At 38.1% G+C, this 24,922-nt stretch overlaps 2 protein-coding genes across 4 annotated transcripts; one reads left to right on the top strand and one right to left on the bottom strand.

Moving 5' to 3' along the window:
- LOC127455074 (lymphocyte-specific protein 1-like) lies at window positions 1-24,922 on the bottom strand. 3 transcript variants are annotated; one of them, XM_051722651.1, is made up of 13 exons: window positions 24,657-24,914; window positions 19,434-19,580; window positions 18,654-19,089; window positions 18,456-18,568; window positions 15,901-16,117; window positions 15,320-15,358; window positions 13,884-13,927; window positions 13,135-13,216; window positions 11,824-11,964; window positions 11,415-11,513; window positions 8,303-8,392; window positions 7,240-7,330; window positions 1-216 (listed from the first exon to the last, which is right to left on the bottom strand). In XM_051722651.1, the coding sequence occupies exons 1-12, from the start codon at window positions 24,713-24,715 to the stop codon at window positions 7,247-7,249; spliced, it is 1,551 nt and encodes a 516-aa protein (XP_051578611.1). In that variant the 5' UTR covers window positions 24,716-24,914; the 3' UTR covers window positions 1-216; window positions 7,240-7,246. The 3 variants fall into 3 exon arrangements, with proteins under 3 accessions (XP_051578611.1, XP_051578627.1, XP_051578620.1); XM_051722667.1 differs by lacking the exon at window positions 8,303-8,392 and having other exon boundaries at window positions 24,657-24,922; XM_051722660.1 differs by lacking the exon at window positions 15,320-15,358 and having other exon boundaries at window positions 24,657-24,909.
- On the top strand, window positions 224-7,233 carry LOC127455068 (uncharacterized). The gene has a single exon (XM_051722638.1). The coding sequence runs from the start codon at window positions 1,207-1,209 to the stop codon at window positions 5,626-5,628; it is 4,422 nt and encodes a 1,473-aa protein (XP_051578598.1). The 5' UTR covers window positions 224-1,206; the 3' UTR covers window positions 5,629-7,233.

Here is a 24,922-nt window from a genome sequence, read left to right as displayed (position 1 = left end):
AAAAAAAAAAAAAAAAGTAAGATGAACATGTAAGTGTGAAAACACTTGCAGAAATTCTTTACTATGTATTTAAGGCCTAACATAGTACTGTAATGTTTTAAATGTAACTAATGTAACCTGTAATATTATGTGAAACTGAAGGACAAGCATCACATTTATGTTGTACATTTGTACAACAGCATCTTTTCTTCAGACATCTGTGTGATTAGCAGCCAGCTGAAGAAAGACAAAGAGAGAAAAATACAATTTTCAAAAGTTTTTAGAGCAGGCAGTTACAGTATTTTCCACAAACCAAAATAATGAATAGAACAGAAATTATACAAACATACAATTCTCTCAATCATAAATTCCATAAAATTATGATGAAATATAAACCTTTAAAGGAGTATTCTAGGTTCAATACAAGTTAAGCTTAATCAACAGCAATTTGTGGCATAATGTTGATTATAGTCCCTTGTATTCTTTAAAAAAAGCACAAATCTCAAATACAATGAGGCACTTACAATGAAAGTGAATGGATCCAATATATAAATGTATATAAACAAGACGTAAGCAATATCTGTGTTAACATGATTTTAGTGTAAAGTTATAGTAAATCTTACAACTTCGCTGTCATGACGCATAACGCCGTAAACACTAAAACCCTAAAACAACTGTAAAAACTGTGATTTAAAGAACTTTACAGCTCAATAATGCATACGTTTTAAAAGAAGAATTCATGTAAGTGCTTTTATACATTAGTAAGCTTCACATTTCTGCCTTTAAACCCTCGAAAGAATTGCCCCATTTACTTCTGTTACAAGTGCCTCACTGTTAGCTCGATATTTGCTTTTTTTATGCCACAAATACTGTCGATTGAGCTTAACTTGTATTGAACCCGGAATATTGCTTTAAGTAACCCTTATGTAGAAAATGATGACATAGTATACAAAATTAGCTTCTGGCTAACTGAATAGCTATCTAGCTTTTGGCTAGGTAAACAACGGGCTTCATACTCAGCTTCAACTTGTTTTTTATTGGCATAATGTCATCCAGCTTTTATAATACTCATGTGTTGAGCATGATGAACTTTCAAAGTGAAATTCAAAATTTGCAGGGAGAAAGAGAGATAAAGTTTTAAGCCAAAGTTAGCATTAGGACTGGCTTTAAGTTTTAAATTTAATACCAGACATCTATTTGTGGCTTCTCTTTAATGCAGGTGTTGAAATGCTGATGGATTTAAGTTACGGTAGCCAGCCTAGCCTGCTTCCACAGCAGTATCCTCCCCCTCTACTGCCCAAACCAGGGAGAGACAACGCTCGTCTGCAGAAACTACTGAAGAAAAATGCCAAGAAGAAAGTGGGCTCTTCCTCTCAGACACCCATCCCATTTCGGTCTAACCTATCACCAGTAAATGAGGCCAGCCCTGATCTGGAGCACAGCAACCACTCCACTCCTCCAAGGACTCCAGAAACCCCTCTCTTCAGCAGGACCCCCGACTCCCGCTATTCCTCCAGCAGCCCTTCCTACCATTACTCCTGCTCACCGTACTTATACTCTACCAATAGCTCACACTACAGTTCCACGCCCACACTGTCTGCACAGTCATCCTCAAACCCTGCCCGATCCCTGGAGCACCAGATAGCACCACTATATACATGCTCATCTATTCTTTTTGACGATGACATGGAGCAGGCCACAGATGCAGACCTAGATCCATCATTTGAGATAGCCTTCAGCCAAATTCTTCAAACCAGTTTCTCAGGAGTACAAAGCCTTTGTCATGCAGTGGACACCTATCAAGCCTCAGTGCAAAACCAAGCCCCCATCTTGGCTCCGGTCCAACCTCCTGCTCCAAATTTGACATCAGCCTGTGCACCAGTTTACCAGACTACTGTTTCTCAGGTGGCAGCAAGCCACTCTAATGGAGAAGGATATAAAAATTTTGCACCTGCACTCATAACTCAAAAGCCTCTTAATCACATCATGGAAACATCATACTTGAGCACTAGCATGACCTCCACAATGCAGAAAATACCACAAACAAGGATTTATACTCCAAAGACCTCATTTTATGAAATATCAAAGCCACCTACTGAGGATGCTTTGACATGTAATTCAGCATATCAAACACTATCCACTACAAAAATGGGCACAACTACAGTAACAGATGTTAAACAAAATGCAAAGACAATGTATGAAGCTAAAACACATTGTCAACCAAACAAATATGCGAAACCAGTGTCAGGGGTACACAGACCTGTTTTTCAACCTGGTGAAGACAATCAACCCTTGTTTGCATTAAACTCTGTTTTATCCTCCACAAATGAAGCAACAGTCTCTACAGAAAATTATCTGGGACCCAAACCTCAAAATCATTGGCTCCAACCTCTCTTATCGATAAATGGAACAACTCAAAGTTCAGAAGCTGATAATGACAATGGTCTAATAAATTCTGCTGTGGATAAAATTAGGAATTCCACTCCAAATGGTATGGTTCACTTAGGAATCAAACCATTTATTTCCAAGGCCTATTCTGAGGAATACTTGACACCGAAGATTTCTAAATGTGAAGTTTCCTTATCCAAGACACTTGCTGAAACTAGTAAGTCAAGCTCTAGGGCATCTGAAGTGCTTACATCTACAGTTCCACAGGCATATCCAATGTCTAAAACTGAAATTTCAGAAACCTGTATGATGATACCAACCAACTCTGTTCCAAAAGATGTACGTCAGGAGACATCTATGCTTGCACCCTCACGCACTTACAACACACCCAGTACTCCTGTATATTGGTCACCAAGACCACCAGCATGTTTTGTGTGCAAACAGCGACCATCACAAACTGAATCCAACATCCCTAAACGAAAGTCAACCTACTACGGATTGACACCTGCAGAATATATTGCTTATGGTGGAATCAAGGTCCATTTACATGGCGATCCTCCTGTATCTAAGCCTCAGATACCTGAAGATTTAAAAAACATTACATATTCCATATCCAAACCTCCTACCAAGACATTTCAAGAAATATCCAATATTGTATCTGATTTCAAGGATGAGAAATCTTCTGATGTGCAATTACCAGTTTCAGAGGCTTTACAAACTTCTGTGGCTGCACTGACCTCACAAAACACAACAAATCAAGAGAGAGTATTGGTAACGGACAAAACTGAAATACAAATTATCAACAATCCCATCTTGGATATACCAGTCGAGACAATCCCTGGAGTAAAATCAAGACCTTTGGCTTTATATTCTGAAGATTCAATGTCCCATGGGCTACAAACAACACCTTTAAGAAAGCCACTTAACACATCCAGTGCTGCAGTAGCAGAGGCTCCAAGACCACCCATTTCAGGGGCTACAGACACCATCACACCCCCTTTTATGACAGAGGGGGAAAAAATTCCAACTTACCTTTTTCCCCTGGCACAATCAAATATTCAGAACTCAAATATACCTGGAAAATTAACAAAGAATTTCTTGTCATTTCAAAATATTCCACTGCAAACAGCGCAGTCAGAGAATGCACACAGATCTATATATCCAACCGAAAGTTATAAACCTGCTTCAGCGCAAACAATGCAGTTGCAAGTTTCACCAAATGTAGAGCAGAAAACTAAACTGTCATCTTTACAAACTCACCAGCCTTGCTCCTCTGTCCACAACTCTACTACCATCACCACAGGTAGTGAACGTCACAATGTCATAAACACCAACAATGAAATCCCAGCTGTAAATAATATCAGAACAACCTCACCTAACAACAAAGATTCTAGAATGCCATCTGCAGACACCAGAAGTTACAATAAAGTCCCTCCTGATATTAAATCAGCAGCCCTCTCAAAGTCAGAAGAACCTAAACCTGCAGCTCTCTCAATGTTAGGTGCATCTATGTTTGCAACCCCCTCGCAGACAGAGGTATATAGACCTGGAGCCTCATATAAGCCTAATACATCCAATCCATTATTTTTGTCCAAATCAAATGTATCTAATCCTACAAGTTTGCTTAAATCAGATACATATAATCCTGCAAATAATTCTAAGTCAGTAACATCTAAACCTGCAGATCCTGTTAAATCAGATGTATCTTATCCTGCAGCTCTGTCTAAGTCAGAAGCAAAAAAATCTGAAGTTTTATCAAAACCAATTACAACACCTCCCTCTTTGAAACCCACTGCTAAAATCAACATAAACGCTGAAGACACCAAAAGTGAGCAGATGCAAAAAAATGAAATCAACCTGAATTCTATTTCAAACCATTCAAACAAAACAAACACACCATCCAAAATGCCTTCAGATGCACAGATATTTTCAGAGAATCCTGTAGTTGTCATCAACAAAGAGATAGTTGCACCTAATACTGAAGCCCCAGTCACACACCTGGCAATGGATAAATCTTTCAAGCAAGACAACAGCAAAGAAAACTTAATAACATTAAATGAGCTAAAACCATCCATAGATTTTGCATCAGACTTGAATGACTCCAATAACACAAACACTGTTTTCGAAGCTGCAGCTGAAGTAACAGCTGACTCTAAATCAAGCTTCCACAGTTCAACACTACAAACCAAAACAACCACAAATATCAAACCATCTGATAAACCATCCAAATCTACGAAAATGGAAAGTGTGCAAACCAAATCCTTAAAAACTGATACTCAAAACCCTTTAGCATGCTTAATATCAAATGCCAAATCTAAAGCTCAAAGTACAGAAACAAGCCTTGCTGCCATGCTTCTGAAGGCTGCCAAATCCCTTCCACTCTCTTCATCTACAGAAACAAAAAACTCTGCTAAGTCCCAGATAGAAGTCAAAGCACCCAATTTAATTGCAAATTCTAGAATGGATGGAAAGGCACCATCTGCTAAAGACAGTAAAGATAGTGAGTCAAACTCCAAGTCTGACACCCGAAAACCTCATGACTGTTTGAGAGATTCGGTAACCATTGAGAGACAAAACTATGCTGTTGACATTGAGGTGTCCAATGAAAATAAGAGCCACACATCAGACATGGATGGCAAGGTTAGCAAAGAAACTCCATCTGATCCCGCATCAGGGGATTACAAAACACAAATTGAACTTAAGGCTGTTCAGAAACCCAAAGGTCTAAAGGCCAAACTCAGTGGCTGGACAAGACTAAAGAAACACATGGTGGTTGAACCTGATGCACCCAGTTTTCCAGAGTCTGAGACTGAGAAAAATGCTGAGAAAACAAACAGCAAGACAAGTGGTAATAACAAGTCTGCAGGGACCAAAGAAGAGTCGGCTGGTCAGGATGTTGTGAAAATGAAAGAGGAGCCCAGGTCAGCAAAAATGTGGGATGCTTTACTTTTTCATATGTTCTCCACAAAGGAGAACATTATGAAGCAGATTAATTCCAACAAAACAGAGGAACAGCGGAAGAAAATAGAGAAAGATGACCAGCTAGTTCCATCCTTTGTCAACCGCCTGCCCGTCCTTCTTTATAGCCCACGCTTTGATGCTCGAAAGCTGAAGGAGGCGGCTGCAAAACCTCTTAACAAAATAGCTACAGCCTTTGAGAGAGGGCTGTTGCAACGCAAACAGAAAGGTGAAGAGCCAAAAGACTTTAACAGAATAGCTAAAGGATTTGGTACACCTACATCAAAAACTACAGATGTTTGATTTTGTTTAAATTGTATAGTGTAAAGTTTATGTAAACTTTGATTTAAACTAGAATTATCCAATTGTAAAGTTAAGAATTCAGCCTTTATGTGATGCTGTATGCTGTTCATTTACCCTGTTGAAAAGACCAGCATTGCTGGTCACCAGCATATGTTGTGTTTCGGATGCTGGTCCACAGCATTCATTAGGATGCTGGTATGCTGGTGTCTCGACTAGGCTTCTAAATAAGCTCAACCAGCAAGCCTCTCTTGGCCAAGCAGCTTGTCTGGTGATGGACCAGCTAGACTGTCACAAGACCAGCTTGGATCACCATGGAAATTCATGGTGTTCTTTTCAGCAGCGTAATTTCATTTTTTTCTTCTTCATGGAATCAACAAAACATCTGAGCTCTGCTCTAAGCAGTGCTGTGAGGGACTGGTCAGCAGATAGTGAGGCCTAGTGCATTCCTATATTGAGATGGCTGATGGAAAGAGCGACTGATGGGTGCAGCTGTCCAGGATGTGGAAGGAACACTGTGGAGAGTGAGGAAGTGAGCAAGGTCTGAAAACATAATGGTGAGAATGATCAGCAAGGAAAGTGGCTCAGAGAGCAGTGTGGCATCCAGGAGATGGATCTGGGGTTCAGGATTTGTCTTGTCAGTTGTGTCAGGTAGTGCGAGCACACATGTTGAGAATAGAGTGGTTCAGAATGTGAAGTTTTGAGGGTTATCAGAGGCCTGTTCATTTACATAGCAGAAGTGGACTATAATTTTACATGGCGTGACATTTAAAATAAAATGTGGAATTGAGGATTAAAAATATCAATGTTTATCATGAAATATGACAAAAATGTAAAATCATCACTCCTTGTATCATGATAAATGTATAGAGTAGTTTCATTTTTGTTCTTTCTAAACTGATGTTTGTTCGAAACCATTTGGGTGTTGGGTGTTTTCTTTTTTGATTGTGTTTCTTGTTTACAGTTTTTTGTTGCGAAATATTGAAAGTGATTTTTTTATGTTTATGGATTTATTTGTTGCTCAGTTTTTGTGAAGAGCTGTGACCTGCATGATTATGTTGACAGGTATGACAGCAGGGATGTGACATTTACACAGTACTGCTCAGGGCTGACAGGAAACTTTTCTTTAGAAGCTGGTAATTATGGCAGCCCTGTTCTTCAATTATGGCAGGCCTGTACTTTAAGGATCTTTGCAGCTGACTGCTGTGTCATACCCTCAGGATTACTCACTCTACATCCACATAACTCTCAGTTAGGTTAAATTTTACCACACTACACTAGTATATTAAAAGGGGTCTGGTTACACAGATTTTAAATAAAGGCTCATCAACACATCATAAGTTCATGTATTATGCCCTTTTCCATTTAAGAGCAAGGTAAGAAATCACAACAAATTCTAAAACTCTCATTAATCATCACACACCTGCTCTACCCTGTGCACTGACGGTATTTTAATACACCTAAGTTTGTTTTTAGATAATCAGCATCCAAGCTAATGTGAAACACATTTATCATATTTTAGATACTTTGATAAAGCATGAACTATGTTTGTACACTAATGCACACTCTGTATTTATATTTTGTTATTTTAAATAAAGAAATACAATTTCTTACTTGCTCATCAGTTTGTCTCATCGTTAACTAAGACCTTCTCATACTTCCCATGCCCACTCTCGACAAATTTGTACCTTTTTCCAGCAGATCCCTGGTAAAGATAAAGATTAAGAAAGTACATGTAAAAATAAAATACAGCCTTTAAAAACAAAAACATTGAAAACCAGATAAAGATGACTTGAGTATAACATAATATTAAAGGGATAGTTCACCAAAAAATAAAAATTCTCTCATCATTTACTCACCCTCATGCTATCCCAAAAGTGTATGACTTTCTTTCTTCTGCAGAACACAAACAAAGATTTTTAGAAAAATAGGTCCATACAATGCAAGTGAATGCTGACCAGACCTTTCAAGCTCCAAAAATCACATAAAGGAAACATAAAATTATTCCATACGACCGATGATAGGTGTGGGTGAGAAACTGATCAATAGTTTTTGATCAAACTGATCAAATTTCCACTTTCACATTCGGAAAGTGAAAGTGGAAATGTATATTAAAAAAGGATTTAAATATTGATCTGTTTCTCACCCAAAGTGATTGCATCACTTCAGAAGACATATATTAAACCACTGGAGTAATATGGATTACTTTTATGCTGCCTTTACAGTTTGTGATTTTTGGAGTTTCAAGGTTCTGATCAACATTCACTTGCATTGTATGGACCTACAGAGGTAAAATATTCCTCTAAAAATCTTCGTTTGTGTTCAGCAGAAGAAAGAAAGTCATACACATCTGGGATGGCATGAAAGTGAGTAAATTATGAGAGTATTACAATTTTTTGGTGAATTATCCCTTTAAATCTAGAGAACAAGGCAGATGCAAGAGAATGAGCCTCTACTAGATGCAAAAAGCCAAGCTTTCCTGAATCTAGTGAGTGATGATTACAAGAACTGATTCATGTTGTTTATAGATTGTTTTTGAAAAGTCAATGTTTTTCTGCTTTAAACAGCATTAAATGTTTAACAGAAGCTATTTTTTTTTTTTTTTTTTATTAGAACGGTTATATAGGGTTGATAATGGTGATTTGTGGACTCAGATAAAGTTAACAGTGTGGGGTACCTTCACACATGATTTATCCTGTGATGTGTCTCCCAGATTCTCCCACATGGATTTTATGTTACGCACTTCACCAGCTTTAACTTCCGGAGACTAACAAATGTAAAGAAAATAAAAGCCAAAACAAAATTATTATTTCTTTTTAAGTTTATAAGATATAACAGCAGCCAGTCTTAGTTTCATTTTTTTTCCCACAGGAAAGTCTGTTCTGGCCTTATCCAATAAATGACACTATAAAACAACAGGCCATCACATAATGACTTCCTCAGCAGGTACTTTTTATGTTTTCCATAGATTCTATGGAGAAAACACCTTACACAATAACAATCCTAAACAAAAATGCATGCAAGCCAAGCAGACATGAAATACAGTTGTGCTCAAAAGTTTGCATACCCTGGCAGAAATTGTGAAATTTTGGTATTGATTTTGAAAATATGACTGATCATATGAAGCCATTTATTATCACATAGTTGTTTGGCTCCTTTTTAAATCATAATGATAACAGAAATCACCCAAATGGCCCTGATCAAAAATGTACATACCCTTGAATGTTTGGCCTTGTTACAGACACACAAGGTGACACACACAGGTTTAAATGGCAATTAAAGGTTAATTTCCCACACCTGTGGCTTTTTAAATTGCAGTTAGTGTCTGTGTATAAATAGTCAATGAGTTTGTTAGCTCTCACGTGGATGCACTGAGCAGGCTAGATACTGAGCCATGGGGAGCAGAAAAGAACTGTCAAAAGACCTGCGTAACAAGGTAATGGAACTTTATAAAGATGGAAAAGGATATAAAAAGATACCAAAAGCCTTGAAAATGCCAGTCAGTACTGTTCAATCACTTATTAAGAAGTGGAAAATTCGGGCATCTCTTGATACCAAGCCAAGGTCAAGCAGACCAAGAAAGATATCAGCCACAACTGCCAGAAGAATTGTTCAGGATACAAAGAAAAACCCACAGGTAACCTCAGGAGAAATACAGGCTGCTCTGGAAAAAGATGGTTGTTTCAAAATCAATGCCAAAATTTCACAATTTCTGCCAGGGTATGTAAACTTTTGAGCACAACTGTATTTTGAAATCTTTCTCCTAAACTCTTTCTCAACAGTTTGATGGCAATAACAGACTTTAACCCAGAGGACCCCAGTGACTTTTTTAAACAGTAAGAAACCACCTAAACTAACCCACTCAGCTTTAACATATGTACAGAGAAAGAGAATGATACTAATTGTTTACCTTGTTGGAAAGGATGAGTAAAACAGCAGACACAAGAAAGGTAGAAAGAGAACTAAAGATGAAGAAAGAGAAGATAGAGGATACAGTAGGTTCAGAATAAAATTAACCACGAAAACAGAGCCAGAAAAGAAACTGACAGAAATTTTACTGAAGACCTGTTTATGTGAATAAATATGTGACTTTACATACAGTTGTGCTCAAAAGTTTGCATACCCTTGGAGAATTAGTAATATATGTACCATTTTTAAAGAAAACATGAGTGAGCAGGCAAAACACATTTCTTTTATTTCTTATGGGATTCATATTCAACTGTAGGTTATAACAGAATGGCACAATCATAAAACAAAACATGGCAACAAAGAAAAAATGAAATGACCCCTATTCAAAAGTCTGCATACCCTTAGTTCTTAATACTGTGTATTGCCCCCTTTAGCATCAATGACAGCGTGCAGTCTTTTGTAATAGTTGTCTATGAAGCCCCAAATTCTTGCTGGTGGTATAGCTGCCCATTCGTCTTGGCAAAATGCCTCCAGGTCATGCAAAGTCTTTGGTCGTCTTGCATGAACCGCACATTTGAGATCTCCCCAGAGTGGCTTGATGATATTAAGGTCAGGAGACTGTGATGGCCACTCCAGAACCTTCACCTTTTTCTGCTGTAACCACTGGAGGGTCAACTTGGCCTTGTGCTTATGGTCATTGTCGTGCTGGAAAGTCCAAGAATGTCCCATGCGCAGCTTTCATGCAGAAGGATGCAAATTGTCTGCCAGTATTTCTGATAACATGCTGCATTCATCTTGCCATCAGTTTTCACAAGATTCCCCGTGACTTTAGAGCTCACCCTCACCCCCAAAACATCAGTGAGCCACCACCATGCTTCACAGTGGGGATGGTATTCTTTTCACTATAGGCCTTGTTGACCCCTCTCCAAACATAGCGCTTTTGGTTGTGACCATAAAGCTCTATTTTGGTCTCGTCACTCCAAATTACTGTGTGCCAGAAGCTGTGAGGCGTGTCAAGGTGTTGTCGGGCATATTGTAACCAGGCTTTTTTGTGGTATTGGTGCAGTAAAGGCTTCTTTCTGGCAACTCGACCATGCAGCTCATTTTTGTTCAAGTATCGTCGTGTTGTGCTCCTTGAAAGAACCACACCGTCTTTTTCCAGAGCAGCCTGTGGGTTTTTCTTTGTATCCTGAACAATTCTTCTGGCAGTTGTGGCTGAAATCTTTCTTGGTTTACCTGACCTTGGCTTGGTATCAAGAGATCCCCGAATTTTCCACTTCTTAATAAGTGATTGAACAGTACTGACTGGCATTTTCAAGGCTTTTGGTATCTTTTTATATCCTTTTCCATCTTTATAAAGTTCCATTACCTTGTTATGCAGGTCATTTGACAGTTCTTTTCTGCTCCCCATGGCTCAGTATCTAGCCTGCTCAGTGCATCCACGTGAGAGCTAACAAACTCATTGACTATTTATACACAGGCACTAATTGCAATTTAAAAAGCCACAGGTGTGGGAAATTAACCTTTAATTGTCATTTAAACCTGTGTGTGTCACCTTGTGTGTCTGTAACAAGGCCACACATTCAAGGGTATGAAACTTTTGATCAGGGCCATTTGGGTGATTTCTGCTATCATTTTGATTTAAAAAGGAGCCAAACAACTATGTGATAATAAATGGCTACATATGATCACTATCCTTAAATAAAGACAGTTTTTTGCATGATCAGTCATATTTTCAAAATCAATGCCAAAATTTCACAATTTCTGCCAGGGTATGCAAACTTTTGAGCACAACTGTATATGAGATCTGTGTTAGTTATATTGTGTCTTCACTTTCTGTGATTAACATATAGAGACTATAGAGTAATATATTAACTTACTGCTGCTTTGGAGTTGGGACTCTTGAAGCTGACATCAGGATTTCCCTTCACCCACTGGTTAATTAAATCAGTCACGCCCACCTTTAGTCCCTCTGTATCCTGAATCAAGAGTAACTATTCATCCTTCATCATTGTTCATAGTTTATTCACTCACTTACTGAATGTAAGTGGCCTTCAGTTAAATCAGGCTGATGAAAATGTAATACTAAGTATACTGAATAATAATAAGCTAATTTCACATCTAAATCAAGGTAATAGAAGTTCAATTAAACACTGACTGATCACACAATGTGAGTTTAGCTGAGGAAAGAATACTTTTTGAGGTAACCTTTGACAAACTCTGGTGCTTTAACAGACATAAACAATACTGTATTGATAAATAGTGGATGATTGTTATGACTGTATGAACCTTAGAGGGCGTGGCAGTTGCTGAATTCTGATTCCAGGCTTCTCCTGCCTCAAACAGGGTCTTCCGAGCAGATACAGGCTCTTGTGATGTTGTGACATCAATTAGAGGTTGCTTGACTATATTGCCCTCCTTACAGCACTCCTAAACACATGCACAAACACACATTTTTATGGGACATCTTCACTATTTGGAGCTATCTACAGAGCAGTGAACATTGACTAAGAGAGGTAAGTAAATAACACATAGTTTTACTATAGTAATATTGTAGTAAACATGTTTTTTGGTGGAAACCATACAATTAACAATGGTGTTACTACAGTAATATATGGTGTTTATATACTGTAGTAACCGTGTTTAATTTTGTGGTTACAATGGTTTTACTTCAAAATACCATGGTGATACTATGGTTACTGTAGTAAAAACATGGTTCATTTTTGTAAAGGAAAGTTAGGTTTAGGGGTAGGGGTTGGTGTAGTGTGTTAAAAAGACTCTAAATAAACACAATAAACACAATGCAGTGATGCACCTTTACTGTTAGTATTTAATTAGGAGTACAAATAGTATCTGCCACTATTTGCACCAGGGTGCAAACAGAATCTACCATTATTTGTACCAGTGTTGGGGTGCAAATAATATTTGCCACTATTTGCACAGGGGTGTAAATTAAATCTACCTTTATTTGCACCAGGGTGCAAATAGAATCTGCCTTTTTTTCTACCGAAAAATAAGCATTGTAGTCATTAAATATTTGCTTGGTTATCTCTTTACATGTCTGTAAAGTCATGGACTGACTGGGCAGTGAGGTGGCAAGGTAGCTGCCTTAGGTTTCGGACACAGACTTTGTATGATTCACAGAGAGGTTTTGAAATTATATCAGAAACCATATTATGACACTGAATCAGCTTATTTGTAAGCAGCAAAATGAGAAAAAACGCTGGATATTCACGTACACATACGCACATTTGCCATGGGGCTTTTACACTCATCCTGACAGTTATGAGGTAATAAAAAACAGAGGACAGGCTGAGAATGAGAATATCTGACAGAGTCTGCATGACTAAGAGAAGAAAGAAGAGATGCCTGGGCATGCAAGGTGTAGGAAAAAACAAGGAAGGGTGATAAACATCAGAGCAGGTGCAGGTAAGCACTGGGTGTGGTAATAAGAGCTGTGAATAAATGTAAAGACATTTATGTAAAAGCAGCTCTGGCAACACATACCAGACAGTCATGCAGCTATGCAGGTGCATTTGTATACAGAAAGTGAAGTTATACAGTTGACATGATGCAGGTGTATGTGAAGGTGTAAATCACCTCAACAGCATGGTTGTACTGCTCCAATCTGTCATCTAACTTTGAGATGATCGTGGGAGATTGGGTCGTCTTTATGCTGTTTCTGTATTCACAAACAGATGACATATTTACTTAAACCGCCACTGCGGTGATCATCTTAAAACAAGCATGGACATGAAGATTACCATGACTCAGAGCAGGGTTAGACACAAACAAAAGCCCCGTGAAGTGGTGCATTTATGTTTTATGGCAAGATGAACAATACAGATACGCAGCAAAGAATACTAAGGTGATAAATTGGTTTTTGACATTGATACATGTGGAAAGACTGCAAACAATCATTCCTCATTTTCTATTTAGTGACAATGAGAAGGATAAATAGAGAGAGAGAGTGAGAAAAAAAAAGTGAGCAACAAGTCATGTCATGTCTGTCTGACTGAAATGTGAACCATGTCTCAAACAGTTGTTCATTCATTCATGAATGAATCATTCATGTTTCATATTTAGAGATAAATCAAAAAGAAAGAGTGTATTGTCATGACAGTTAATATTTTTGACAGTCTTGGCATTTATACTGAAACATGAACCCATTATTTCATACCAAAGCACCCCACAGCAAAACATAAAAACAGCATGTCTCCTGTTGCTTTCTCTCACACTCCATACTGTAAGGAGGGCTTTTGTTTTATACAAACTTACAATTAATGATTTAGTACCATACATCTCAATGCAGGTTTGTGTTTGTGTGTGTGTTTCAGAAATCTGCTCACCTTTTTTTAACGGAACGGTTTAGAGACTCAGTCCTCTCAGTAATCTGTAGATGAACAGTAAAACAGTATTTTCATATTTTAAATGCATTCTAAGTATTTGTGAGTGTACAGTTTTAAGTGTGAAAATACTTAAGGCAATATTTTAGGCAATGTTGCCAGGCAACATTGTGGAACACCGGCAATAAAGTGCAACTGCAGTGCAACTTTGTTGGGCAACAGATGCTGATTGCAAAAGCTAAAGCCATACTCTTTCAAGTTTCTGAGCTAATACAGAAAGGCAGTTAAGACAATGGATTTTGTAAACAGATTTATTTCATAATTTCCGTGCTGGGTGCTTTGTACATGGCCACTTATATTCTTCGCTGATCCTTTGCTTTCTTTTACACAAAAGTGTCATGGCTTTAAAAGTGCAGTGTTGTCCAACAGGATGAGATGCATTCATTGCCAAAATAAGTCATCCTGGTGCCCATTTCCAACATGTTTTCAACACGTTGCCTCAAATGTCATCATCATATGTGTTTACAATTCATATGCAGAAGAAGTGATCTGTAGCCTTTTAAATGAAAATCTTATATAGTTTTCACATTCCACATATTGTTCCCACATTTATATATGTGGGGCATGTTAAGAAAGTCAGAAAAAGTTTTGCTAAATGATTAAAGGTGAAGTGTGTAATTTTTTAAAGGTTAAAATACTTTCTCTTATCCCAGCTTAATATGCTGATACAACTTGTTTTGTTTAAAGGTAAAAGCTAAAGCTTGATTTTATCACACTTAAATCAAGTTAACATGTATAATGTTTGCGCTTTATGCCTATAATATACTATGCCTATACTATATTTAACATTTATGGACCAGCCCTTATTCACTTCCATTGCAAGCACCTAACTGTAACCATAATGTTTAAATTTTTTTTAATAAATGAGGAATAAGTCGAAAATATTTTTTGTGGTAAACAACATTATGCCACAAATGCTTAACTCTGAACCCAGAATTTTCATTAAACATCCCGACCACCCAAACGTACTAACATTGGCTCAACCAATGACATGAGTTTGGGGCAGGGCTTTCTGTTTGTCCAACCAGTGAAAGACTGAGGGAGTGTTCAGGAAACTAGTTTGAAAAAAGTAATGTTTTTGCATTTTAGATTGGTGATTCTAGTGGAACAGAAATTATGCACTTCAGGTTGTATATCATGATCAGTTTAACCACAACACTGCAAAAGTGAGGACAGATGGAAGTGTATCTGATCATAGACATAAACAAAGCAGAGGAGATCTGATTTTAGATCAGAACAAATGGAAGGTACCAGAGCTTTTTAAAGCAGAAGGCAGATGCACAGTGTCACACACACACACACACACACACACACACACACATACACACACTAACATAGAATTAAATACTGTTATGCACATGCACAAGTAAGCAACTCACCGAAAGTGTACCCTCTGATTGGCAGTCCTCACCCTCAGCCTGAAACCAGCAAGCACAGACAACACACACAAACACAAAGCATCTCAGCAGTGTAAAGCAAATGCTTCATGTTCTGTCATCTTCCTTCCCCAGCCCACGCAAACATTGCAAGGAAAAGATCAGAACCACACAGCACAGGAAAGACATCAAAATCACACAAACAGCACAGGGAAGATACCACACCTGATTACTGACTGGACACAGTACACAAACACTCAATACACTTTCCATGTTTTATATCAGGCTGGGGGCCTCACATTGATATTTATTTTTCATATTGATAGTTACTACACCCTTTTATCCCTTCTAAAAACCTTTTCGCATTTTACATGTGAAATAATTTTTTTTTTTTTTTTGTGAAGGTGTTTACTCAAGGTAGGTCCCCATATTGTAGGCCATTTTGGGGACTTTTAGTTCCTACACAGATAGAACAAGACCGCCCAGAGCAACATGTGAGTAGAATTATGAACCCACACATCCCTGACACTCTGTGAAACTTTGAGGTGTGAGGAGTCTGATTGTATTGGCATGATTATATTTACCATGTAGGAGGGGCTCTTGGGGCTGAGAGGACTGAAGGGCTCCTCTGGATCTGCACTGGATATACTCAACCTCTTCAACTTCTCCATCACATCCCTCCTCTTCCTCTCTCTCTCCTCCTCTCTCATCCTTCTCTGTACCTCCTCATGCGTCTGATCCTCTGTATCTCTGTGCTGCTGGTTCTCCTCACTGCTCTTCACACACACATCCTCAGACACACTAAAGACAAAGAGAGATTGCCACAATCGATGAAAATGTTTTTTTTATTCTACCTCAAATGCATTTTCATGACTTTATACCTCTCTAAAATGCTGAGAGATGCTGAATCAACTGAGGAGTCCATGTTACTCTGTAACTTCAGTTCTTAGACTAAGATTAAACAGGCTGAACTCAGGAAGGACGTTTGCTGTGGGGAAATTGTGCAACTCACCTGACGTGTCATGTCATTTCTCAACACAAGCCCTATACTGTATCTACACAACTCGTCACTCTTTATTTAAAGTGTTAATGTTACTGTTTACTTAGGAAATTGCTGAGTAAAACGTAATTATTTTGTAGTGCTTCTTGTACTTATATATTTTAATTGTTATTACTATAGTAATTCATAATAACAACATGTAATATGTGTAACATGAACACTGTAAAACAAAGTGTTACCCACAACCAGTGCTGGATGGATTACTTGTGAATTGTAATCAGGTACTGATTACAAATTACATGACAAAAAAATGCAATCAATAACGTAATCTCATAGATTACATTTTTGGGGTAATCTAATATGATTACTTTTGGATTACTTTCAAATGAATTCTATTTTATTTTATGTCACATGCATTTGAGTAGGATAATCATTTTAACATAAAAGTACAAAGAGGAAGAAACCTCACCAACAGAGCATAACTTAAAGGTGCACTATGTAATTTTTCCTTATTAAAAAAGTCCTAAAGACAAGAATTGTAATTTTACAATATATGTAGGAAATCATGAGCACTCACATTAAGATGAAGACTCCAGTCATATCAGTAATCTTATAAAAGCTGTTTTATTCTACATGGAGAGGGTCTCCTCATGGGGGCTGCCATGTTAGAATCACATGACCAGCCGAATGCTACTCGCTTAATCTCAGTAATCGTCCCGTTATGTGACACATTCACTCATTGATTAAAGTAATTATGACTGACTGTGAACTAAATTTCGACAGTGGCATCTGAAACTGAAAACTATTGATTTTAAATGATGCTGCATCCAAGCCGCTAGGTCTCAGTGTAAGTCCAAGATGACACAAAGACAAAAGTTACTGATGCTGCCTTCATGTGCTATCGGAATTATCCTACTTCCCACTTCTGAAGTGGTATCCACGAGTATGTCGTGTTCAAGTGCTTTGTTGTTGGAAAGAACAGTAAACACGGACGACGCCAGGTTCATTCATACATATATGCCTTTAGGAACTTTTATTTTGACACCATAATACATATTACTTGCTGAAGATAATGGAATTTTGGTCCATTTCAAGCTATTTTCACAGTGTAAAATCTACAACATGCATAGAATGGTTGCTGATATACAGAAATGAATATGACAAAAACGGCAAGCGCTAACAATTAGCCGTATTTAGAAAAATGAACAAAACCTGTCATTCACAACAGAAACTGTACTGTTCTCTGCCATGTTGAAAGTTTAGGACCCCTCCCATCTTGGAAACTTGAGTATCATCTAGAATTCTGAGTTACCTACTTGTTAATATGACTTCGCTTGATCGTTCATGTGCTCGAAACTCGTAATTACGATACTTCTGACTGCACTTGAAGGACACATTAGTGCACCTTTAAAGGGATAGTTCACCCAAAAATGAAAATTCTCTCATTACTTACTTTCATGCCATATCAGATGTGTATGACTTTCTTTTTCTGCTGAACAAAAATGAAGAATTTTGGAAGAGTATCTCAGCTCTGTAGGTCAATACAATGCAAGTGAATAGGTACCAAATTTCTGAAGCTCCAAAATGCACATAAACACAGCATAAAAGTAATAATTATGACTCCAGTGGTTAAGTTAATGTCTTTTAAAGAGATACGATCCCACTGGGTGAGAAACAATATTCAAGTCCCTTTTTACTATCAATCTCCACTTTCACATTCATATTCTACTTCTTTTGTTTTTAGTAATTTCCATTTTTCGTGCATATCGCCACCTACTGGGCAGGGAAGAGAATTTATATTAAAAAAGGACTTAAAATATTGATCTGTTTCTCACCCATACTTATCATGTTGCTTCTGAAGGTTTGGATTTAACCACTGGAGTCATATGGATTACTTTTATGCTGCATTTGTGTGCATTTTGGAGCTTCCGAAATTTGTTACCCCTTCACTTGCAATGTATAGGCCTACAGAGCTGAAAATCTCTTAAATATTTGTTTGAGTTCAGCAGAAGAAAGAAAGTCATACACATCTGGGATGGCATGAGGGTGAGTAAATGATGAGAGAACTTCAATTTTTAGGTGAACTACCCTTTAAGTGTATTATTGTTGTGAAGAGTTTATGCCTGTCTAAGTCAGTACCATTGATTTATTCTCTTTCCCTCCTGTCCATTAATGCTGTTTTGCCTCCCATTCTGTTGGAGAAGGAGTTTGGAAGTGAATGATATCTTCATCTCTGCCTTCTTTTCCCACACCTGAGAACAACAGATTCAGAAGACACATGCAGTATCCACTTCTGTACAACTGTGTTCACTTTTAAATATATATTAAATATTTTACCTCATCATTCATATCACATCTCTGATTTTCTTTCACCCTTCCTGGAGTCTCATCCTCTTCACACCATGGTCTGCTCTCTCTCTCCTCTTTTTCTGTTGCCTTAATGTTATTCCTTCTTTCCCACTCTCTGGCATCCCAGTCTTCAATATCATCATCCTCAACCAGGTTTTGTTGATTTGAAAGGGGGGATCGGGTCTGTATGGATGGGGTGGTGTCATACATATTTAAATCACTTTGCTGCAGTTTAATTTGTTGAGCTGAGCTGGAACAGAGCTGGAGTTGTTTGGTTGAGTGATGGGAGCCATTTAGATGTGGTTCTACATCATCATGTTCCAATTTTCTCTGTTTCCGCCTACTCAGATGCTGTGCCCAATCACTGAAGCCTTCGTCTTCTTCCAAAGATGATGGACAGCTCGGAACAAGATTATTCTGACCCCTAACAAATAGTAAAACACTTTCAGAATTGCCACTTAAATAGGTGCCAATAACAATATAACAAGCCTACTTATAAAAGTAGAGACTGTTAGAATAGAATAGAATAGAATAGAATAGAATAGAATAGACCTCTCAGGGTGAATCCAAAAAAGCAGGTGCGGTCTTGACACAAATACACACACACACACACACACACACACTCAAACACACACACACACAAAGAGTAAATCAGAGAAATTTGGCACAGACTTTGGGGCTGACATTCCACGGCAACATAACAAACACACAACACACTCTGTTCTATCAATTTGATGATGATTGGAGTTTAAGGTTTTTGACACTAACTGGTTGTTCAGAGTCTGTGCAGTTCGAGGGCTGTCCTGTGGTGTCACAGTAGGTGTAGGAGGCTCAGAAGAGGTACTGGCTCTTGCACGCCGTCTGTGTTCTCTCTCGATTTCTTCTGCATCCTCCAGACTGCGCTGAGCTGTGATCCTGCACACACCGAAATTAATTATTATTAAAAGGAATAATTCACTCCAAAATGAACATTCCGTCTTTATGAAAATTCTCATGTTTTTCCAAAGCCATATGCTGTTATTTTTTCTGAGGAACACAAAAGAAGAATCTTCATGCAGATCTCTTCCATAGAACATTAGTTTATAGTGACCAGGTTTATTAAGTGCCAAAACATATAATTGTAAGGACAAATGCATCATAGAAGTCCATATAACTGTTGAACTCTATTCCAAATCTGAGGAACAGAAAGAAGTTTGAGTCATTATTCATGATAATCTTCCCCTCCATTGAGCACTGAGTCACTGAGTTGAACTCAAGAAACCGGTTTGATTCCACTATGTAACACAATTTTTGTTCCTGGGTAGTAAGTGGTATTTCCTAATTGCTTATGCCTCAAAAGTATAGAAAATGGCTATTATTCCCCACAAACTTTGCTTTTGTGACCAGGACAGTGATATTTTGAAATGTACCTATTTCCAATGAGAAAACGGGTGAATTTGTGTCTTTTCGTTCACATAAAGTCCAAATTAATCTGTATTTATACTAAAGTAATATTCAAAGCTATGCTGTTCCATAATGGTAACAAGTACCCGTCTCTTCCAAAATCCTTTTTTATCTGTGGTCTGACGAAGACACCGGCTTTGACCTTTGCCTCAGACAGCTTAGGGAAGAAGTCTTGAAGGTACTGTACCTGAAGGCTGCCGGCTCCTTATCTAGAGCTCTGACAAATTGTTTCATAAGGCCCAATTTGATGTGCAGTGGTGACATCAGCACTTTCCGGTGGTCCACCAGTGGCTCCCACTTGACGTTGTTCCTCCCCACAGAGAACTCGGTCCGCTGTGGCCAGTCCCGCCTGTGGTAGTGTGCCTTGGTGTCCCTGCTGTCCCAAAGGTAAAGATAGCAGGGAAACTTGGTAAAACCACCTTGGAGACCCATCAGGAATGCCACAATTTTGAAGTCTCCTATGACCTCCCAGCCGTACTCATCATACTTCAAGGCATCCAGCAAGGTCTTGATGCTGTTGTAATCCTCTTTGAGGTGCATGGAGTGAGCCAGGGGAAGAGACGGGTACTTGTTACCATTATGGACCAGCATGGCTTAGAATATTAGTTTAGTATAAATACAGATTAATTTGGACTTTATGTGAACGAAAAGACACAAATTCACCCGTTTTCTCATTGGAAATAGGTAAATTTCAAAATAGCACTGTCCTGGTCACAAAAGCAAAGTTTATGGGGAATAATAGACATTTTCTATACTTTTGAGGCATAAGCAATTAGGAAATAACACTTACTACCCAGAAAGAAAAAAAAAAAAAGAAAAAAATTGTTAGACAGTGTTCTTAATTAACACAAAGCTATACTATGACTTAAAGACTTGGAATGTACCACACAAGCCATATGGACTAAATTTGTCTGCAATTTTATGGTACTTTTTTGTCCTTTCTGGAACTTAATAGATATGGTCAGGCACTATGAACTGCTATTGTGAGAAAAAGCCTTCTTTTCTCCTTTTGTGTTCCTCAGAAAAAAGCAACAGCATATGGGTTTGGAATGACATGAGGGTGAGTAAGTGAACTTTCAGTTTTAGTGTGAACTACTCCTTTAATATAACACCACTGTAACACTGGGTTCTTGGAGTGGAAGACAGGAATATCTTTTAATAACAAACGTCAGAATGGAACAAACAATAAAGCTAAACATCATAACATAACTCAACATAACACTTCAAGGACTGACAAAAGAATGGGCAAAACTAGAGGATATTTATACAAAAGGAGCTAAATGAGGGAATGCAAGACAGGTGAGGATGATAAGGAACAGATGGAAGTGATGAGGGCAGTGAACTATGGGAGACGTAGTCCGGGGGAAGATTTCAAAATAAGAGTCCTAGGAAGACATGAGGGAGACAGATTGTGACAACCACTAATTAATGTTAATTAACTAATCAATTATTAGGTACATATTATGTCACGGGACGATGTTGTGAACAGTAATTTTTCTTTGTCTTTGCTTGGGATAATAACACTTGTTGAGTTTATGCTGGTCAGACGAAGTCAGACTGAGCATTGAAAGAGATGCAAATAAGATTATTCCATAAACTGTTATCTGCTATATTCCCCTGCAGCCTGTCTGCCTCTTGGGTTGGTAGAAGAAGCTGTTGGTGTTGACTGGTTTTTGATATCAGGAAAAACTCTGATATTTAGATGCATTTTGACTGAGAGAGAGGTCTAGTGGGAGACTGGATCTAACAGAGCATCTTTGAGAACAATATATTGTTCTCAAGGACGCTCTGTTAGATCCATTTTGGAAAAAAGCATTTGGTAATAAGACACATATTACCTACAGTACCTCTTACCCACATCTCACTCATCATGAAATTAACATTTCCCATCTTTGAGAGCAAAAAGTAAGCAAGTGGAGAACTGGATATAACACTCAGTCACAGGGGTTAGCCCCTTTAATACAGAACCTAGAAAAATGACATTAATATCAGACATGCTGTGTGAGATTATGTTATCTTGGCCAAAACAACGTCCAGGAACAGACTCCTAAGTGCTTAACTGTGGATGCTGCATTAAGCTGTATGCAACTGTATCACACAGTGATGACACAGCGATGCAAATCTTCTGACTGCACTACATTCTGCAACCTTTGAGATAACCTGCTTGATCCAACAATAATACCATGATAATGATAGGTACAGGGGTCATCTGACAGATGGTATGGTCAGGGTTGAACAGAAAGTTAGTTAAAGGTGGACAGGAAGTGCAGGGTTCACACTGGCAGGAAATTAGTAACTTTTCCATGCACACTTCCCTTATAAAGGCTAACATTACAAGAACTATATAAAACAGTCTGGTAACTTATCATGGGGAGAAACAAAGAGAACATATCACTACAAAATATACATAACTATCTTTTAATAAGTGTTTACAACAAAAGCGCAGGCCTGTAGCTGTGGAGGGGGATGGTTGACATTTTCATTCTTTTTGAAAGAAGTGTTTCTGTTGCACACCATTTATGAAATCACAAGATTTACTGAAAGTGTAAGATAGTATAAGCAAATTGTCTCCTTTGCCAGACACACACACACACACACACACACACACACACACACACACATACACAGACATACACACACACACAGTCTTGCCCCATTTTAACATTGTGTAAGTGTAAGTCTATGGCAGCGGTTCCCAACCCTGTTCCTGGAGGTCCCCCAACACTGAACATTTTGTATACCTCCGTTTTCTGACACACCCACTTCAGGTCTTGGAGTCTCCACTAATGAGCTGATGAATTGAATCAGGTATGTTTGATTAGGGAGATATCCCAAATGTGTAGGCTAGTGTCGGGGGCCTCTAGGAACAGGGTTGGGAAACACTGGTCTATGGGATTTTTGAAAAACGTAATTCTAATCAGTTAGAAAAGTCATACCAACCTCAGAACAGTCTGAAAGTCTGTACCAAGTTTGGTGGATTCAGCTTGAAAGCTCTAGGATGAGTTACAGTCAGAAATTTTGGTCTTAGTTTAGGGATTTTGAAAAAACCCTAAACAAAGTCTGTAGAATAACAGTATGTTGGCTTTGTCAAGCCAACATAATAATAACTGGACTCTTTGATTTGGTAAAACGCAGTTCCACATTGGGTGGTGAAACTCTGCTCAGATTTTCCGGCACAGTTTAGAGGAGATCCAGGGCGTTAGGACAGAGTGGGAGGGGCCTGCTCTGTATCACAGATCCAACAGATTTAGAGCAGAGGGTGATCTGAGGCACTACCAGATGATGTCACTACCCTCAGGAAAATTCCAGTAATAAAAGAAGCTACTGAAGCCTGTCATTGCCATTTCATATGATGTCATGTATTGAATCACCATCTGGGAAGCTTTGGGACAACTTTTTAACTACAGACACATGCTGCAGGACATACTTGTCTGATGACATCACTTAAAACTATGTAACAACACAATAATTTTCCTTAACCCCCCATACCACCCCCTACTTTAAAAAAAAAACCGAACCCTTCCCCCTAAACCCCCTGAAGAACTGATAAACATAGCAAAATGAACCCATGCTCCATGCTTCCCCCTCCTTGACCCCAAATGATCCACAGACTTCCTGATAAACGTATCTACCCTTATTACTGTCCAGTGCTACTCAGCATTGCTAGATAACAAATCTTCACTCTCAGCAAGTTAAAGGAATATTCCAGGTCCAATACAAGTTAAGCTCAATCAACAGAATTTGAGGCATAATGTTGATTATCAAAAAAATTATTTTGACTTGTCCCTCCTTTTCTTCAAATAAAAAATAAATAAATAAATAAATAAAAAAAGCAAAAATCAAGGTTACAGTGAGATAGATACAACAGAAGTGAATGGGGCCAATTTTTGGAGGGTTTAATAGCAGAAATAGGAAGCTTATAATTTTATAATAGCACTTACATTAATTCTTCTGTTAAAACTCATGTATTATTTGAGCTGTAAAATTGTTTAAATCGTTGTTTTTGAGGGACTACAGGTTTATGGCGTTTTGTCGTCATGTCAAATAAGTTGTAAAACTGGATATAACTTTACACACAAAGGTAAGCAATTTTAATCACTCTAAATTCATGTTACCACACATATTGTTTACGTCTTGTGGCTTTACTTTTGAAGTGAGTATTTTAACATTTACGGATTGGCCCCATTCACTTCCATTAAAAGTGCCTAACTGGAATCCAGATTTAAAATGTATTTTTATGGTAATCAGCATTTTGCCACAAATGCTGTCGATTGAGCTCATCTTAAATATTCCTTTAAGAGTTTTAAACTCAAAATTAAGTTAAGTTTTAGAAATCAAGATTCATGAAATAAAATTTAGTGATGAACTGCAGCATAATCAACAGAACATAAAGGCAAAATATATATATATATATATATTGTCAGTCTAAAATGTCACTCTGTTGACCAGTTGAAAACTACACCTCTGACCAAATGGCCACAGATAAACACACAAACATTTATACACAGACATAGAATATACACAGAATAGAAAAGAAAAACATCTCACTTTTGGAGTTTCTGTAATCCCAATTTGCTGGAATGTCGTCGCAGGATTGAGCTGGACATGATTTAGTTTCACTGGAGCTCGACTCACTGAAATCCCAGCAGCCTTGTTGTGACTGAAGAGACGTGCAGGGTACAATGATATCTGACTGTGTACTTCTCTGATTCTCTCTCCTTTCCTGTGAGTCCCCTAAAGGGTGTGAATGTGCTCCCCCTCTTTCACCAAGCAGGATTTAGTCAATCTCTCTCTGTTCCACTCTCTCTCTTCCT

The sequence above is a fragment of the Myxocyprinus asiaticus genome, chromosome 2 (assembly GCF_019703515.2).
Source record: "Myxocyprinus asiaticus isolate MX2 ecotype Aquarium Trade chromosome 2, UBuf_Myxa_2, whole genome shotgun sequence".
Lineage (NCBI taxonomy): Eukaryota > Metazoa > Chordata > Actinopteri > Cypriniformes > Catostomidae > Myxocyprinus > Myxocyprinus asiaticus.
Note: the sequence above shows the minus strand (reverse complement) of the source record. Positions and strands in the feature narration are given on the sequence as shown.

Excerpts from the sequence above, each read along its gene's own strand:
- LOC127455068 (XM_051722638.1), top strand. The coding sequence starts at position 1,207 with ATGCTGATGGATTTAAGTTACGGTAGCCAGCCTAGCCTGCTTCCACAG.
- LOC127455074 (XM_051722651.1), bottom strand. The coding sequence starts at position 24,715 with ATGTCCAGCTCAATCCTGCGACGACATTCCAGCAAATTGGGATTACAG. Across the intron at positions 13,928-15,319 it reads AATCAGAGGGTACACTTTCG|ATTACTGAGAGGACTGAGTC; the intron begins GTGAGTTGCTTA and ends GTTCATCTACAG. Across the intron at positions 13,217-13,883 it reads AACCGTTCCGTTAAAAAAAG|AAACAGCATAAAGACGACCC; the intron begins GTGAGCAGATTT and ends TTGTGAATACAG.